The sequence below is a fragment of the Protopterus annectens genome, chromosome 4.part0 (assembly GCF_019279795.1).
Source record: "Protopterus annectens isolate FY-2018-M chromosome 4.part0, PAN1.0, whole genome shotgun sequence".
Lineage (NCBI taxonomy): Eukaryota > Metazoa > Chordata > Ceratodontiformes > Protopteridae > Protopterus > Protopterus annectens.
The window spans coordinates 1995765924-1995785883 of record NC_056733.1 but is presented as its reverse complement, the minus strand read 5'-3'; the positions used below and the strand labels follow the sequence as shown (position 1 = coordinate 1995785883).

Below are 19960 nucleotides of genomic sequence, written 5' to 3'. Positions count from 1 at the left end.
TTTCACCTCGGGCCTCCACTGAAAATGGACCTACGTCCAGTCGGACACTCCCGGTCAAAAAATGTAAATAAATAAACAGATTGAGGAAGGACCAGAACAGAATAGTGACAATGACCTCTCACTACAAGAAGATCTTTAGTAACACCAGCTCATTGCTGTGTCTCATCTAAAATCCAGACTGATATGGATCAGTAATGCCACATTTACTTAAGCAGGATTCCAGCTGAAGTTTTACTACTTTTTCAAGAATCTTAACAACAAAGGAAATGTGAGACTGGGCAGCAGCTGTCTAGCTTGACAGAGTCTAAACCAAACATTTTATAAATGAGGATAACTAAAACCTCCTTTATTTGCAACAGAAAAAAGTCTCCTCAAGTTGGATAGTGACAATTAGAAGTAAAAAAGGACTGGGTAGTGACAATCTGGAAGAAAACGGTACCAATGACCTCTAAGGATGCTGCCACAAACTGTCCAATGGATAAATAGTGGGTTTCTATTGTATTGTTGACAGCTTAGGATGTCGAAAACTTAATCATGGACACCCAAGTGTCGGATGCTTACAATAGCGAATGGCCACATCATCTAATTCTTTCCTCGGGAAAGAATTTGCGTGGCCATTTTCTGGGATTTGCCCTTTCCCCAATGTAGAGCAATCTCGGAGTTAGTATATTTAGTTAGGGGGGTGTGGGGGCTGAAGCCCCCCACTATGTTTGGGTGGGTTTGTTTATTTTGTTTACAGATGGTCACCAGAAGTCTTTCCCGAGGAAAGAATTTGATGATGTGGCCATTTGCTATTGTTAGCTTTCGATGCTTAGGTGTCAATGTTTTTGGATTCGACAACCTAAGCTGTCGATATTATGATATAGATGCTAAATGGTAGTGTGCATGCTGGAAATCACTGAGCTGAGGTAATCAGTATCAGGAATGGCAACTTCTATTCATTCCAACTGAATAGTCCTGTCCCACTGACCCATAGCAAAGTCTATGTAATCTTCTCCCAATGACCCATAGAAAATTCTATATTATCAATATTTTGCAGTAAAGGTCTAACAAGGGCAATCTGGCAGCAAACTTTCTTACAGCTACTTCACATTTATGAGAAGATAACGACCTTTGAATAGCTAGATATTCAGGTTTATGAAGCTTGCCAAAAACTCTTAACAGGGCAGCCAGATAATTTGCTGCATCAGAGATCACTCAGGTAAGATAAACATGTTTTTTTACAATTAATCTCTGTCTAGTACTCAAAACTGAGTCTCCAGAGCAAGCTTGTCCTCCAGTAGACTAGACTGTCACTGCCCTCGCTCCAGTCTATGTCCCGCTATACTGAATTCACTAGGAGCCAGGCCATATCAAGGCTAATCAGGAACCAGGGAAACTAGATGAACATGGCCTGTGGCCATCTGGTCAAGAGCCATGTTAAAGCCTAGTAGCAGGCATACTCTAGTCCCTCCAGGTCAGTAGCACTTTAGCTAGGTATAATTTCTCAAGGAACATCACTGAAGACTGAATGATTGCTACATAAAACCTGATCAACTTCAAAAAATAAATAAATAAATAAATAAATAACAAATATATAATTAATGTTATGAGATGGTAATTAATATGGCAAAAAAATAGACCCTGTCAGTGTGAGCTGTATCAAGTGTTAAAAGTAGACAAAGAGATGGACATTAAGTTTAAAGTAAATACTGATCATCTGCTGATGGGATGGAATAAGCACACCATGCAGGGGGTCTGAGAAAAACATGTTTGTGTTAACTTGAGTTTAGAAAAAAAAAGCACTACTTCTTAAAAAAACTGACCAATGCCAGGAGGCTCCTAGAAGACAAGGTCAACCATAAATTGTAAGATGAAGTAGTCAGACCAGATAATTTGTTTAACCATGTTGTTGTTGTTTGTCTTTCGGCTTTTCCCGGTTAGGGGTCGCCACAGCGGAACTCCGGTTCGCTAATGATTGGCAGCAGATTTTCATGAACGCCGAGGTGCCAGTTCGACGTCCAACCTTCAACGAAGGTATGACCATTTACGCATGTCTTTCGAATGCCCATCCAACCGCGGGGAGGACATGCAGACTCCACACAGAAGGCACTCCCCGCACTCCAGCCGAGAATCGAACGGGAGAAACTCTTCTGTGAGGCAACAATGCTACCGCTGCACCACCGACTTGTTTAACCATAAAATCATGAATTTTCACACCACCAGGGAGAATCAGTCAATCATACGTCCATCAGAATGTACAACTGTAGAAACGTCTTGTATAAACCCAAAAAAACTTCATAATGCAGAGGAATTACATAACAAAGGATACAGATACTTCACCAACCCTAATACTGAAATCATTCAGGATAAGCTAGCAGAGAAAATTCAAAAATAAAGAGATAAGATGATCCATGAATTTGAATAGGAGTAGCCATACACTATAAGGGGGGGCAATAGATGGTAAGATAACCAAATGTGTTTCCAATGCTCAAGGTTGATCCAACATTTACTTGATTCAAAATCAAAGTAGAACAGCAAATAATGGCTACATCAACAACAACTCACTCAAGCCTAGGATGTTGCATAACAGAAAATCTGGCAGAAATCAGGGCCACATGTATGGGACCAAAATTGGGATCCAACCAGATTTCTGTAAAACACACCTGATCCCTCTTCTGCACCAAGTCTGACAGAATACCAGCCTTTTTACAGACAGATCTGGCATTCAATTACTGGCTGACTTACCTAGTTAAAAAAATACAAATATAGAGAATTATGACTGAATCTTCAATCATAACCAGTTCAGTATGTGTTTGAGAAATGGATGGAAAGAAATTTGTATGTGAATTTTATCACTAATTTCTAGAACACATAATAAACCGGCTTATGATCATAGAAACACTAGCATGCTTTTTTAATACATGGATTTCAATTGCTGTTTGTGTGATAACATGTTATAATTCAGTCATTAAAGAAGTCAGTAGGAGCAGTTCTGAGTTGACTGTCATGTATTGTGTGTGGTAGCCCAAGTGTGTTACACCATTTGAAACTGTTAGCATTTTTGCTGCCTTTATTCCATTAGAGTAACACCCCTATAGCTTTATTGAAATCATAAACTTGTTAATTGAGTCCCAGTGCAGTTCTGTGTGGAAGCATAACAGGACTATCATAGCACTTAAGCTGTTATTTAAGTGTCAATGCAAAAATTCACTGAAATGCTTAGCATCACCCTGAAACAACCTACTCATGTGTGCTAACCCTTCCCCCAACCCCACCCAAACCCTAAACACGAGGGCAATAAACACACGTTCCCTTATAGTACCATTATTCAAACACATAGTCAGTGTTTTGTTTAACCAAGTGAAAAAGGAAAAGTATATATGATCATTGCTACTATATGTACACCCCCCCCCCCCCACACACACACACACACAATTTACTTTGATTTTGCCTTCCCAATGTTTACTGATGTGTTACTATAAACAGACTCTCAGCAAATGATTGGAGACTAGAATGCAAAACTGAAGGTACATTGGAAGAAACTGAGTGCAAACAAGACAATGGTCATAACAGCAAATGAGGGAATCAGAAGAAGCTGAAAACTTACCAAGAAGGGAAATAGTGGAATGGAGTAACAGTTTTATGTATCTGTGAAATATGGTTAAGGAAAAGGAAGTCTGAATGAAGAAGTCAAAGCTAGAAATGGGGTGTTGCAGTCAAATCGTATAACATGTCAGGAGTTTCTGTGTGAGAAAAGAATGCCAAAGAAACTGAAAAGTAAGGTTTACAAAACAATTGTGTGATCACTGCTTCAATATGGCACAGAAAAAGTGAAGGCAGAAAGCTGAGGAAGCTTGAAGGAATGGAAATGACATGCCTGTGATGGGTAGTAGAATGCACACTGTTGGCACAGAAATGAAGAGATCAGAGTAGAAGCCAAAGTAACCCAAATTGCAGACAAGGTCAATGGGAGCAGATTACAATGGTTCAGTCACATGGGCAGGCAAACAGAATACAATTTGGTAAAGCAGATATGGAACAGACAGAAATAAGGCAAAAGGAGACAAAGACATCCAGCCAAGGGATGGATTGCATTAGAAAAGACTATAACAGTAGGGCATAACGGCTGAGTGATGTAGGGCATAACGGCTGAGTGATGTAGGGCATAACGGCTGAGTGATGTAGGGCATAACGGCTGAGTGATGTAGGGCAGAATGGCTGAGGGATGTAGGGCATAACAGCTGAGTGATGTAGGGCAAAACGGCTGAGGGATGTAGGGCATAACGGCTGAGTGATGTAGGGCTTAATGGCTGAGTGATGTAGGGCATAACGGCTGAGTGATGTAGGGCAGAATGGCTGAGGGATGTAGGGCATAATGGCTGAGTGATGTAGGGCATAACAGCTGAGTGATGTAGGGCAAAACGGCTGAGGGATGTAGGGCAGAATGGCTGAGTGATGTAGGGCATAACGGCTGAGTGATGTATGGCATAACGGCTGAGTGATGTAGGGCAGAACGGCTGAGGGATGTAGGGCATAACGGCTGAGTGATGTAGGGCAGAATGGCTGAGGGATGTAGGGCATAATGGCTGAGTGATGTAGGGCAAAACGGCTGAGGGATGTAGGGCAGAATGGCTGAGTGATGTAGGGCATAACGGCTGAGTGATGTATGGCATAACGGCTGAGTGATGTAGGGCAGAACGGCTGAGGGATGTAGGGCATAACGGCTGAGGGATGTAGGGCATAACGGTTGAGTGATGTAGGGCAGAACGGTTGAGGGATGTAGGGCATAACGGCTGAGGGATGTAGGGCATAACGGCTGAGTGATGTAGGGCGGTACTGCTGAACTGATAGAGGTAGTGATATTTGATGCTACATGTCCCCATGTAAAAAGGGGAAAAGAGGAACACTGACTTGAATGATGATTATGACTGTTTACTATCTGAACTGTCACTGAACAATCACACTGCAGAATGCAATATTTTAGGGTTTATTGTTTTCCAAAACCATATATTGATACCAATTTTTGTTTTTCTTACAAGAATACATAATGAAACATCACCAAAGGAAACAATACATATGAAAGTGTAATACTGGCCAAGGCTCTTGCTACCCCCATAGTGCCTTTTTTAGGCAAGGCTCAAAAGTCAAACCCACCTCTGTAAACAGCACAATTAACAAAACTGAGGGTTATGCTACTCAATGCCATGAGTTTAAATCTTAAAATGCACTCGCTTGAAGCACTCCTCAGTATGGAGAATGTTGACATCTGTGCAGTAACTGAAATCTGGTTCAAGGCTCCAGAAAGCACCCCAGCACTACTGGGCTACAACTCATACCACACATTTCGGCCACAGAACACGGACCGAAACACAAAAGGAGGGGGTGTATTCATATTCATCAAGGATACCCACACCTCCAGTTTAGTGGCGCAGCATGATACCTCTGAAATCATCCATGTGCAACTAACATCAGGCAAATCTGCAATGCAAATTGTGGCCTGCTACAGATCACCCTCCATGACCCAGGACCACCACTCCACTTTTCTGGAGACACTGGAAAACATAAAGGTCCTACCGAAAACCCTGATATTGGGCGATTTCAATTACCCTACCATTCACTGGGAAAACTACTTGAGTACAAACTCCCAGGCCCAGCACATCCTGGAATTCATCAACTCAAATGTCCTGGATCAGTTGGTAAACTCCCCTACCAGAGGTGAAAACATATTGGACCTGGTCATCACCAATATGAGCGTCAGGTGTTCCACACCAGAGGTCAACCCGTCACTGGTCAGATCAGACCATAAACTAATCACTCTGGATCTCCACACCCCACCACCACCCCCAACTAAGGAAACCACAGTAAAAACCTTTTCTAAAACAAACTTCACCTTACTTAAGACAGAGTTGATAAGTTTCACAGCCCCCACGCTAAAGGTTAACGCTGCCCAAGATGCAGAAACCTTTACAAATGCACTCTATGAGCACCTACAAGGATGCATGGATCGTGCCATCCCTAGCAAAACCAACACTCACTCCTCTAAGAGAAGGAAACCAGTTTGGTGGGCCCCTGCAATAAACAGGCTATACAATAGAAGGAGGAAACTAGTTCAGAAAAAAAGCAAATCCCAAGAAGGAAAGACATCCTTGATCAGTATCAGTAAGAAACTGAGGTCCCTCATGAAATCATCCAAAGCTAACTTCAAAAGAAAAATAGCTAAGGATTCAAAAGATAACCACAAAGCCTTCTTTAGCTATGTTAAGAATCTAAGTGGCAACTTGCAGATATGCACTGAACTAGTGCAAAATAGCACAAAATATACTGAACCTACTGATATTGCCAACATCCTGGCAGATAGATTCAGTGCAAACTTCACCCCCCTCTCACCTCCAAAAGGGCCCACAACAATATCGGAAAAGTATAGTGTCCCAAAAATCACAGATGCACAGGTGAAAACAGCCCTTTCAAAAGCCAAAAACACAGTGTCAATGGGACCAGATGGTGTCCCAGGCTGCATCTTGCATGAACTACAGAACGAAATAACCCCCCACCTAAACATGCTGTTCAACCTCATCCTCTCCACAGGCTACGTGCCCATAGAATGGCGCACAGCAATGGTTATTCCTCTCCACAAAGGAGGGGTCACAACTGACCCTGGTAACTATCACCCCATAAGCCTGACTAGCCTGGTCTGCAAGGCTATGGAACGCATCATCATGGAGCTCATTAACAAAGACATTGGGAACCTCCAAACACTTGATCTGATCCAGTTTGGCTTTGTTAAGGGCAGATCATGCCTACTGAACCTGGTTGACTTCTTCGAGACAGTCACCAAGGCAATAGATGAGGGAAAGGTGGCTCACACAGCCTACCTTGACCTCGCCAAGGCTTTCAACACCATTCCCCACTCGGCTATTACAGAAAAACTCACCAGCCTGAACATAAACCCCTACGTCATGAGATGGGTTGTCAACTGGCTTACAGACAGAACTCCCATGGTAAGAATAGCAGGCTTCATGTCCGACTCTAAACCAGTCACAAATGGTGTCCCACAAGGCTCAGTCCTGGGACCCCTGCTGTTCAGCATATACTTCTCAGAAGTACAGGCAAACACAGCAGGACTATGGCTAACCAAGTTCGCCGATGACTGCAAACTGGGAGCCATAATTGACTCTCCAGCTGACAGTGACATCCTCCAAAAGGGCCTTACTGAGATGGACACCTGGTGTCAAAGTCATGGCCTCAAGCTAAATGCCAAAAAATGCATAGTCATCCTGTTTGGGAAAAACAAAACGCCCACGAATTACCACATAGGTGGCAGTCCCCTTAATACAGAAGAGGTAATAAGAGATTTGGGGACCCAGGTAGATAGTAATCTCTCCTTCGACAATCATATTGCCAAAGTAGTTAGGAAATCCTTCTATGTAGCCCATCCAGGGTTGCCAGATTTCCAACTGGCCAGGTAGGGACAAAGTGAAGACTAAAAAAAAAAAAGGTCTTCCACATCTTTAATGCGGAACATCAGAGGCCTGAGCCAATCAAAAATAAATAAACACAGAGCTACTTCTGTTTAATGCGAAACATCGCAGTTCCGCATTAGACAGAAGTAGCTCTGTTTTGCAATATTTTGATTGGCCTGTATATCGGTATACGGGCCAATCAAAAATCACTAAACACGGAGCTACTTCTGTTTAATGCGGAACATCGCAGTTCCGCATTAAACAGAAGTAGCTCTGTTTTGCGATGTTTTGATTGGCCCGGTATATGGGCCAATCAAAAATCGCTAAACACAGAGCTTCTTGTGTTTAATGCGGAAGCTCCTTGTTTAGCGATTTTTGATTGGCCCATATGCAGGTATACGGGCCAATCAAAAAAAAAAAAAACAAAGTGGAGGCTGCCCTGGATTTAAACTGGCAGTGCGGGACTCGGGATCAGGCTGCTGATCTTGGGACAGTCCTGCCCAAATAGGGACGTCTGGCAACCCTGAGCCCATCTAATTACTAAAGGGTTTTCATCTAGAAATAAAGAGGTTATAGTGCCCCTCTACTCATCACTCATTAGACCCATCATAGAGTACAATGCCTCATTTGGGATGTACCTCACAAGACACTTCCAACAGCTGGAAAGACCACAAAAGTACCTCACCAAGAGGATTACTGGTCTCAAGCATATGTCCTATGCAGCCGGACTGAAAAAACTCTGGCTGTACTCAGTGGCATATCGCTTACTCAGAGGTGATGTCTGCCTGACTTACAAAGCCATGTCCAACTCAGAACTGATGGACATGCTCCACCTAAAGAAATCCAAGTCACTGTGAACCACGCGCTCTAGTAAGCTAAACCTCACCACAACAATAAATAGAACATGCTGGAAGGATAGATTCCTGTCACAGAGACTCCCCATGCTTTGGAACAAAATTACAAATGACATCAGGCAGAGCCCCTCACTAACACTCTTCAAGAGAAACCTTGACGAGTGGATGGGTAACAGAAAATACACCCCTGGGATCACTTCATTGGCTCTGCTTGACAGAGGATCAGTTAATTAATCAATGGGGTGGCGAAAGCCGACACATTCTGGCTAGGCTTATAAATGCCCTCAGGCAGATAGCCTAGTACCTTCCTATGAACCTATGAACTAAATGAGGAGCCTTCCAAGTAGTTTGTATAAATATAACCAATTCCACATTAATGAATGCTTGCTTTTTCTGTCTCATTAGTCTCTGTGCCAACATTTATCTGGGCATTAAGCATTAAGATAACAGTACAGAATGCTATTATACAAATCATATTATCCTGTTAAAACTATGTATACACACATCAGTTCAGTCTGCTTTTTTTAAGCAAAGCTCAATAAAACTTTTTTTTTTCTGACAGACTCTCAAGGAAGTTCTCCTTCGACTACAAAATGTTATTCAGTTGGGTGCATTTTATAGGGAATGTGAGAAGAATCGACAGTGACATATCCAATGGTCAACATCTACAATGATATAGTGCTGAAAGCAGCATTCAACGATCATTGATCTTTTCACTTTTCACCATTGTTATGTGATAGTGGAGTGTATGTATAAGTTGGGGGTGCTGGGAATCTCCTCCCACATGTGAGGTACAGAGAACTAAAAAAAGATTAATAAATTGTTCAGTGAAAATGGCTTTCAGCAATATTTGTTTAGGTTTTGTCAATCGGAAAAATACTGTTCACTATATATTCATGAATCCCTTTTATAACGGCTGTTTGTGAAACTACAATCACTTGTTCTGGCACTGCCAATGATTATATAAAAGTCAAATTGTTATACTGTTTTCCTGATAAAGTCCAGTTTTTATATAACATTATCAGGTTGGGTAAGGTCATAGTCAGATGTACTTATAAAAAAAAATATAAAGTATTTTTGACTGTAGTATTTTTACCATTATCTTGTATTATTTAATTTACTGAATGCATATTATTAGAACAGTTTTAAACAGATGAATTTAGCTTAGCAAATGATTTTGTTTTTTGGCTAAGACTATGATTGCTTACTGGAGGAAAACTAAATTTTCAGTTTTGTGTGTGTGTGTGTGTGTGTGTGTGTGTGTGTGTGTGTGTGTGTGTGTGTGTGTGTGTGTGTGTGTGTGTGTGTGTGTGTGTGTGTCTGCTTGTGTGTCTCTCTCTGTACAAGAAAATCAAAGGCTTAATCCATAAAAGCTATATTCTTGTCAGAACCTTATAGGTTATTAAAGGATAATCACTACCTTGCTTACACAGCCTCAACTAACCCCATCCTTTCAAACCTACTGCTCATCTGCAAGTCCAATAGTGGCATAATCACCTGCTCAAAAGAGTTTAATCTCTACTGCAACATAAATAAAACATGTTGGAAGGATAGATATCTATCACTGAGAATGCCACTTCTCGGGCACTGTCTTCTTCTCTACAAAAAACAAAGCACTTCTCTCTATTCAGATGTAATTGGGACAAATGGATGGGAAAACACATGTTCACCCCTAATTTAGCACCCTTATCCCTTATGGAAAAGGGTAACATGTAAATGTCTGTCTGGGTCTGGGTTATTTGTACCTAAAATACAAGGGCTCATATACAAGATATATATAAAGGTTATTCATGTACAACGGTTAAAAAAAACTTCTTTAGAATGAATGGCTACTCTTCTGAAGATCTCCATGGATCAATAGCCTAGTAAGTATCTAAGTACCTATGTGTTTTTTCTGTATATATGTATATGTATGTATGTATGTATATATGCATGTATCTGTGCATGTTTATATATCTGTATGTTTGTCTTTCTGTGTGATAGAGCACATGGCTGACAGTTCCAGTATTTTGAGATCTACGCAACAATTAAATACTGTCCCTCACCCACAAGGTGCAGTGACATCTTATTATATAAAAGGGTCTATATTAGAACACCGAACGTTCAAAATTTCGAGTGTTCTAATATCGACCCATTTTCAGTGAACGCTGAAAATATTGAAGAAACAGAAAACCAAATTTTTTCCTAGGGAAAGAATTTGGTTGTCCTTTTCTGTTGCTTCGGTATTTTCAGCGCTGTGGTGGAAAGTTACGGGTCGGGTTCAGGTAAGTGTATGATTGTGTGGATGTGAGGGTTAGGGCGGGTTAGGTGAGTTAGGGTTAGGGCGAGGGTCAGGTAAGTTTGCGATTGTGTGGACATGAGGATTAGGGCGGGGTAGGTGAGTTAGGGTTAGGGCGCGGGTGAGGTGACTGTGCAATAGTGATGGACCTTAGGGTTAGGGTTTGAGTTAAGGTAAGTGGATAGTTAGTGGTGTATGTATAGTTTAGTGTAGGGTTAGGTGTTAGAGTTTAGGTGTATGTGTGTGGATTGCTGTTTGTTTGCTTGTGTTGTGTGTATGTGTTTTGGAACAGCGAGTTTTTTCCTAGGAAAAAAATTTGCTGTTCTGAATGTTTGATGTTTTAAATTTTCGATTCATAGGGTTCGATATTAGAACACTCAACATTTTGAATGTTCGGTGTTCTAATATAGACCAATATAAAATAGGTGGTGCTGGGGGGCTGGGTATCTTCCCCTCCCCCTGCATAGGAGGTATGCTGCCATTTTTGCCCCCAAAGATTTTCTTTTCAGTTAAAGAAAACAGTTATGTTTCATGAAAAATACTTTCGGTGAATTACATAGAAACAAGTGTTGACGAATCTTGCTTCGGTAAAACAGCCTTATTCTAAATGGGCTACCAAAACTCAACACTCTCTTGGGAGTTTATGATTCTTCATATTCCCCCGGAGAATCTAGGAAAATCAAAAAGGATCGTAATTATGAATATTTGTTTATTAATGAAATTATATATAGCCAAAAATGGGTTGAACCCAGACCAGACATCGTGGGGAAATTTCAGATTGATGGCTATACAACATATCTTAGCGCATAAACTCTTAATAAGCGACCATAAGAAAAATATCAACAATATCAAAATATGGGAGCAAATTTTCAATATTGTGTTGGCGTAGAGGTGCCTATCCACTTTTTCTTGGGACTTAGAGTACAAGGTAAAATTAATCTTAGATTAGATATAAGAGGTAGAGACAATACAGTTCGTTGGCTTGATTTGTTATTGTGGGTTTTCTTTTTTTTTCTTTCTCTCTTTTTTCTTTTTTTGATTATTAGTACTGTACTTATGACCAATATATGAGATTGACATATAATGTGAAGTTAACCTATGGAAGCATTTTGTAAATATTGTACATAGTGTGTGAATTTGTAATATGGTTGTGAAAAACAATAAAAAATGTTTATTGAAAAAAAAACAGCCTTATTCTGTTTTCAGTAACAACTAATAAATCGAGTTCAATGTAATAAACACAAGCATGCTTTTATAATAGTGTTATGGTCTTGCCTTCAGAAATAACACTTTTTACATTAATCTCACCAACAAAACATGTTACCACGTTAAAATTACAACTGTGGAGGGGCACTTCTCTTTACTATAGTTACTTTTTACAACAAAAGTTATGGTATACTTACTTTCACTGCATCAATACACTCCTTGGTATTACTTCTTTGGACACAGGCAATACTAGGTACCCCTTGCACATCATGTTCTATTGCATGTTTTAGTTCCCTGCATTTTTCCATTTCACTGCTTGACTTTAAGCAAAATCGAAGGGGCGTCTGCTGGTCAGCATTAAGGCATACTAAACAGAAGAATAATGAAAAAATCTGCATTAGTCATTTCGGTTCTTAGCTGTAGCAATGCATACCAATTCTAGATTTTTTTAATTGAGATGCCCCAATGATTCCAAGATATATAATTTACTTTAAATTCATATGGGACGTTTGCATTCAGGGCAGCCTTATGATGTTTGCCTGTTTGTTTTGCCTTCCTTAAGACTGGTAGCACAGTACAGGAGATTACAGCTGTGAGCTTGTAATGGAAGTCATTTTGTACTCATGGGTTTAATTCTGTTTGCATAATGTGCGACTTTAAGCAAGTCATTCAACTAGACCAGTACTGTAAAATTACTGCTGAGAGACAGGTTGATGTGCTTAATACATTTTTAAAACCATTGTGATGTTTTAAGAATGGTGTTAACTGACACTTTCATCTTACTCCTGAAAGTACATCACAGTAAACTCTCAGTTAACCGGAACTCAAGCAACTCGCAAAAAGAAATCAAAGAAATACAGTACAATTTCCATGTGTTGCACTTTCTGTCGTCGTCCCCCCCAAGAAACATGCCTTAGGTTTTTAGAGTTTTAGAGTTTTAAAAAGGACAATAGGAATAAATTCCTATAGTATGGGGTACAGTATTAGTCAGGCCTATTTTAATAGTAACTCTCAAGCAACCAGAAGCTACAGTTATCCAACATCTACCAATTACCATAGGTGCTGTTTAACTGAGAGTTTACTGCATTTGCTGCAATATTCAAGGGTGTCTCTATGTTAAAACTTTTAATGTTCAGCCTGAGTATGTAAGCAATGTTGAGGCAGCATCTTTGTTGACTCTAATATAGGGAAATAAAAACTATGATATCAGTGTTCTATGACATCTGTACATTTTCTACCCTACTGGATCAGATGTTGACTTTAGGCAATAAAAGCCTCCCCCCCACCTTTCCTAGATTTGCTATATGACATTTCTTTGGCTATGTGAGTGTTACTGTTGCTTTTTCACTATTCACTCAGAAAGACTGTTTTATTTGTGTGCTGTGCTCTCATTTTCCGTCACAACATGCATCATGACAATTCCACTGAGCTGGCTCAGTGTTTCCAGATTGTGCATCCCTTGCTCCCACTGATGTCCTACCTTGAGATATGTTACTTCCAAGTGGTCTTGCAAAATCCTATGAGATACATTTGTTATGTTTCTCTGCTCCCCCTTGGGGTGTATGTATTACAGGTTCAATAATATCTCTTTATGAGACATATGCATTTAATGCATCATTTTAATTTCTCTCTTCTTGATTATGCATTGTAGAATCACAGAAAGAATTTCAAGTGAAGTCTCATTAAATGTGTGAAAAAACAGTGATTTCTATTTCTCTACTTCTAATACCTTTCTCTTCTGTTTTAACCAACTAATAGTATGTTTTTCCACATTTCTACCTCTTAACCCTCCCCCTCTTTAAGGTAATCTGGAATGATTATCCCAGCTCTTTCCCTTTTCATCTTTATTATTGCCTTATACCTACTATCCAAAGAGGAAAAGAGAACCGTTAGTTTTTTGTAGGTTTCCTGGTCATCTTACCTGTCTACATCTCTCAGCCCTAATCAGAGCTGCCTCTTCTCTAACTCATGTTCACAGGCTTCCATCATTGTCTTTTATTTAAATCCATGCACATTGGTTTTCATTCCTGCATCACTGTAACCCAATATACTTTGCGTTTTGTAGCTTTACATGTAAACTTGCTTGCCTTAAAACACAAAATTCTTTTCGCTACTCCAAACCTTTAGCTTGTGAGTTGAACATTTAAGTTAGACTTCTTCAGGAAACATGTCAGCACTGCAAAGAAGTTATCATTAAATCACTGTTCCTGTGAAACTTTGCAGAAGAACCTGAAGCTCTATTTTATCTTACCTAAAAGTTCTCCTTTATTCAATTTAAATATTTTTCACAGATAATGTGCCACATTTGTGGCTATAGCGTTCATAACTGCGCTTGAACAGTAGAGAAATTCAGCATGTACTCATTATTATCAAAGCTCTTCAGACATTGTACATAATTGTAGGTAGCTAACGGTAACATGATATAGCTCAGTTAGCAGGAATGAACTCTATAGTTTTGTTCAATAAAGACAGAGCTGCAAACAGGTGAAGTATGTATGATTTCTAGATCATCAGTCAATGTGTTTCTGTATGTGTGTGTGTGTGTATGTATATATATATATATATATATATATATATATATATATATATATAAACGGTTATACAGTCCGGTTACAGCAAACATTCTAAACAATACAAACAACAACACATATATGCATAGGTTCTTACTAAGCTTACAGTAAAAGACACCTTTAGCTCAGCTACCTTACCCAGTACTGCTTGACTAATAATATCCCCAATGCCCATTATGTAGATTTTCCTCACATATCCCAGGTGAAGATTTTCAATCACCATTACAGTCATCCAGACTTAGAAGAGAACGTTCCTGCAAAGGAAATAGTCTGTAAAGGAAGAGTAGTGAGCCATTTTGAATGAACAACAGTACTATAGCAATCTAAATATTTTATGAAGTTTATCAAGTAAGAACAGTGGAATACAAAACACCCTGGAAAAAAGTATCAGGAATGAACTACATGCTGGGTCTACATATTAGAGCTAAGGACCGAGATCTATGATATTAGTCCACTTACGAAATTCAGAGTTCTAAAGAAACTGCTAGCATACACAAATGCATGTATCTCGCCATACAAAATAGAACCAAGATGCTCTCCTCAAAAAAAAAGGAAGCCAATCTGGTGGTCCATAAACAAACTGTTCTGGTGGGCCATAAACAAACTGTACAACAGAAAGTGGAAACTGATACAGAATAAGGTGAAGTCCCAAGACTGCAAAAAACTCCCTTATCAGCCTCAACAAAAAGTTATGATACTTCATCAAATCCTCTAAAGCTAGCTATGAAAACAGAACTACAGCAGATAGTAAAGACAACCACAAGGCCTTCTATAGTTATGTAAAAAATCTCCACGGCAATACCCAGATTTGGTACCTCCTATACCAAGCCAACAGATATTGTCAGTATACTGGCCAACAGATTCAGTGCCAACCCCCTCCCCAAAGGATCAATCACAATACCAGTAGACTGCCAAGCACCCAGTACTACTGCTGCACAGGTTAAAACAGCACTGTTCAAGGCCAAGAATACAGCTTCTATGTGACCTGACAATATCCCTGGGTTATTTCTACATGAACTACAGAGTGAACTGGCACTTCACCTGTGTGCCCTGTTCAATCACAGCCTCACCTCAGGCTTTGTCCCTACTGAATGGCGCACTGCTACAGTCATCCCTTTCCACAAAGGAGGAGCGACTACAGACCCTAGAAACTATCACCCCATTAGCATGATGAGTCTGATATGCAAAGCTATGGAACGCATCATCATGGACCTAATAAACAAGGATATAGGGAATCTCCAAACTCCGGATCCCACACAGTTTGGTTTGGTGAAGGGTAGATCATGCCTGCTCAACTTGTTCGACTTCTTTGAGTCAATCACCAGAGCTGTGGATGAAGGCAAGGTGGTTCATACAGCCTACCTTGATCTGGCCAAGGCTTTTGATACCATTCCCCACTCAGGAATCATAGAAAAACTCATTAAGCTTGGCATCAACCCCTATATCACTAGGTGGGTTGCAAAATGGCTCACAGATAGAACCCACAGTGTGAAAGTAGCTGACTCCAAGTCAGACTGCTGACTAGTCATGAGTGGAGTCCCACAGGATTCAGTCCTGGGTCCTCTCCTGTTTGGAATCTACTTCTCTGATGTTCAGGCCAACACGAAGGGACTCTGGCTGACAAAGTTTGCAGACAATTACAAGTTGGGAGCTATTATTAATTCCCCAAGTGATGTTGACATCCTAAAGAATGGCCTCACTGAGACCAATGACTGGTGTCAGAACCATGGCCTTAAGCTCAATGCCAAAAAATGTGTTGTCATCCCCTTTGAGAAAAACCTGGTTCCCATGAATTACCATATTGATGGTAGTCCACTGAACAGAGAAGGCATTATAAGAGATCTGAGAACACAGGTTGACAGCAACCTCTCTTTTGATCACCACATTGCCACTGTGGTCAGAAAGTCCTTCTATGTGGCACATCTCATTACTAAGGGTTTTGCATCCAGGAAGAAAGAGGTCATTGTCTCCCTCTACTCTTCCCTCATTAGGCCAATCATCAAGTACAATGCCTCATTTGGCATGTATCTCACTAGACACCTGCAACAACTGGAGAGGCAGCAAAAGTACCTCACAAAGAGGATCCTAGGCCTTAAACACTTGTCCTATATGGACAAACTCAAAAAAGTCCAACTATTCTCTGTCTCATATCACCTACTTAGAGGCGATCTCTGCTTGACTTACAAAGCCATGTCTGACCCAGCTCTGTTAGAAATGCTACATCTAAAGAAATCCCAATCCCTCTGCACCGCACATTCCAGAGACCTCAACCTCATTACTACAATTAACAGAACATGCTGGAGGGACAGGTTCATAACCCAGAGACTGCCCATGGTATGGAACAGACTTCCCATACATGTCAAGCAGAGCACCTCGCTGACCCTTTTCAAGAGAAATCTTAAAGAGTGGATGGGAAACAGAAAATTCACCCCAGGGATAACTCCAGTGGCTCTACTCGACAGAGGCACTGGGAACTAAGGTCGGGTGGCACTATGCCAGGGTAATCCTATGGTTAGGCTTATAAAGGCCCCAGGGCCATTAGCCTAGTACACACCTATGAACCTACAAACCTATGATATGAGTAGCCATCATATATGAAGAGCAAAAAATGAGACATGACTGCAATGGCATTGGCCACTCACTTCTACAAAACAGAGGAAGGATGAGTCTAAGGGACTGGCTTGTTTGTTTGTTTGTTTGTCCCTTTCGGCTTTTCCCGGTTAGGGGTCGCCACAGCAGAACTCCGGTCCGCTAATGATTGGTAGTGGATTTTTACGTTCCAGGTTACCAGCCCTGATGCACAGCCTTCAACGAAGGCACGCCCCATTCACGTATGCCTCCACACAGAAGACGCTCTAGCTGAGAATCAAATGGGACAATGTCTTGCTATGAGGCGACAACGCTACCGCAGCACCATTCTTTCATCCTAAAAGCCCACATAGATAGCAGCCTGCCTTGACCTATATTATAGGCAGTGTCCTTCAGTGATGAAGAACACCATAGTAACACTACTTTAAAAATAACAGGTAAAGAATTAAATAGGACAACTGCTTTAAAATAATGAACGTAGTATCACTTCACTCAATCTGTACCTCTTCTAAGATGACATGCATTTACCAAGTGATAGTTATGTTAAAATGTGTATATTTTAAATGTGTGATGGGAGGGGAGCATTCATGGAGTCCTACCAGAATTTTACAGAAGCCTTCCATACTATTCCACACAGAAGACATGTAAATGAAACAGACATTTTGAAAGTAGAGGCAAAGTAATGAACTGGTTTCTAACTGAAAGAGGTCAGAAAACATTGCTAAAGCACCCACTGGATCTCCATTTGTCAACAGGCATGCAGAAAATGTAAAACTTCAGTGATTGTTTCTGTAACAGTCCCATTTACTGTCATTATGAATTATATTTCATGCTAGCTGGAAGAAAATATATCTTTTTATGAAAATGCCAGTGAGATCCAAAACAGGGTAGCTATTTTAGCAGATAAAGTAAAAAAAAAAAAAGAAATTGTTTAGCATGTACCACAACTGAGAAGTGCTATATAAAAAAGCCTGCACTTAGGAGACAAGCTTGTGAAGAGCAATGACAGTCACAAAAGAGGAAGGAGTATTCAATCTCGAGTGATACCTTAAAATTCATTATTAATCTACCAAAACTTTGCAGAGAGCCAGTGAGATACTAAGCAGTATATGCAGAGATATTCACCGCAAAAAAAGTAAGCGGCAATATCCCAGTATGTATGAATAATGTGCAATGTCCACAAAATTAAATGTTGTAAGTGTTCATTATTCTTAAATGCAGGTACTTTAAGAATACAGACTACAGATCATACATAATAAAGCAATTTGCATTTTTTCTGTAAAGCATTTCATTTTTTCACCCCTCCTTAGAAGAAATTTAACATGCCAAATCCCCAGAGTTCTATGCAATGTGTTACCCTGGTGGTACTTCAGACCATAAACCAGTTTGTTACATACTTTCACATTTTCAAGTAATCAGATGTGCTAGTGTCTGTAACATCTTCAATGATCACATGGTTCTTCTGATGTAATATTCAAGTAATGAGATGTGCTGGTGTCTGTAATGTGTTCAGTGATCACATGATTCTTCTCACCTAATATCTAATTCACTGCACAAATCACAAACCACATCAGATATGGTGCATCACTGGTAGAAATTATCTGAAATCTACATTTTATCACTAAATATCCAGCCAGAACATGCATGATATGAAATGTCCCATGTTTTGCAATAATACAATGGAGAACCTAATTATTTTTAAGAACAGGTTGCTCTCAATTTTTTAACTTTTTTTGCATTTTTTTAATTAAAGACTCTGCAAGTAAATGATATAACTTAAATTTACCACTAGAAAAACTTAAAGATGATACTAAATATTTACATTGAAATGTTAGTACCAGTCACTTACCTAGAAATGAACAGAACAGCAGCGTGAAGAAGGCTTGTTTCATCATCTTGACTAGGGATTGCCCTGAAGGGCTGAAAAAGGGTTACTGAAGAGGTAAGCTGGGCTTCACTGGTCAGGTGTATGACAGACGCCTACTGGAATGCATTCTGTCCACCTTTTATACTGCCTTAGAATAGCTGTGTTAGCAAAAAAAGTGACCTCTCAGTGTTTGCTGTCCCGTTTCACAACAGCTAACTTTATCTCCTGCCTGGTGACTTGAGTTGTGTTTACCTCTGTCCTGGCTTTTTGGAATAAGAGCTTAAAGGGAATTTCCCACTTTATAGACTTGTGATAATCATTATAGCAAACAGTTAAAAAATTATTGTGGCTAACATTAACCTTTCCTGTTAAATTTCTTTTGTTAGCTATTCATATCATTACAGATAGCAATTTTAGTCAACATTTCTGTTGCGCTATTTTCTTTCTTCCTTATGGCATAAATAAGTACTCTGTAACTAATACCCCTACACACACACACACACACACACACACACACACACACACACACACACACACACACACACTCGAACACATTCTGTAACTTGTCTGCTTTGTTAAATGATCATAAAAAACGTAGAATTTAGTTTTGTACATTTGGCAAGCTAGCATTCCTCAGATACAACACTTGTTTCATACCTACTAACAAAATAAGAAGACTGATTCAAGTATCATGTGTCAGTGTAAAACCAACAAAATTTAAGATGTGCTGGGAAAGCATTGTGCATAACATTTCAGATATGACAGTTTTACCTTTACTTCAGCTGAAATTTCCATCGCTTTACTAACTAAAATATTTTGTCAGGAAAAAAATAATGAGCTGGTAAAAACTCAGTACCAGAAACATATGGAGTATAATGGAAAGGAATTTCACAGCTCCGTGTGCACTTGTGAAAATTCATAAAGCAATCATAGGAAAGCAAAAAAATGTGGTTTATACAAACCACAATAGCTTAGTAAACAGTTAGACTGGGACATCCCAGTTTAACAATATACGCAGGTAAGGGACAACTGATTAAAATAAACCACAGCACTGTAATAACTTCAGAGGCTTTAAAGATATATATATATATATATATATATATATATATATATATATATATATATATATATATATATATATATATATATATAGT

The 19960-nt window shown here is 39.7% G+C and overlaps 1 protein-coding gene across 1 annotated transcript in view; it reads right to left on the bottom strand.

Moving 5' to 3' along the window:
* The window catches only part of LOC122800093 (serotransferrin-A-like), a 276007-nt gene extending 257071 nt beyond the window's left edge, over positions 1 to 18936 (bottom strand). The window contains exons 1-2 of the mRNA XM_044069617.1: positions 18789 to 18936; positions 11978 to 12147 (exon numbers count right to left, since the gene is read on the bottom strand). Coding sequence (XP_043925552.1) covers positions 11978 to 12147; positions 18789 to 18834 — 216 coding nt within the window. The 5' untranslated portion in view covers positions 18835 to 18936. The remainder of the gene's footprint in view (positions 1 to 11977; positions 12148 to 18788) is intronic.
* Positions 18937 to 19960: the final 1024 nt, after the last annotated feature.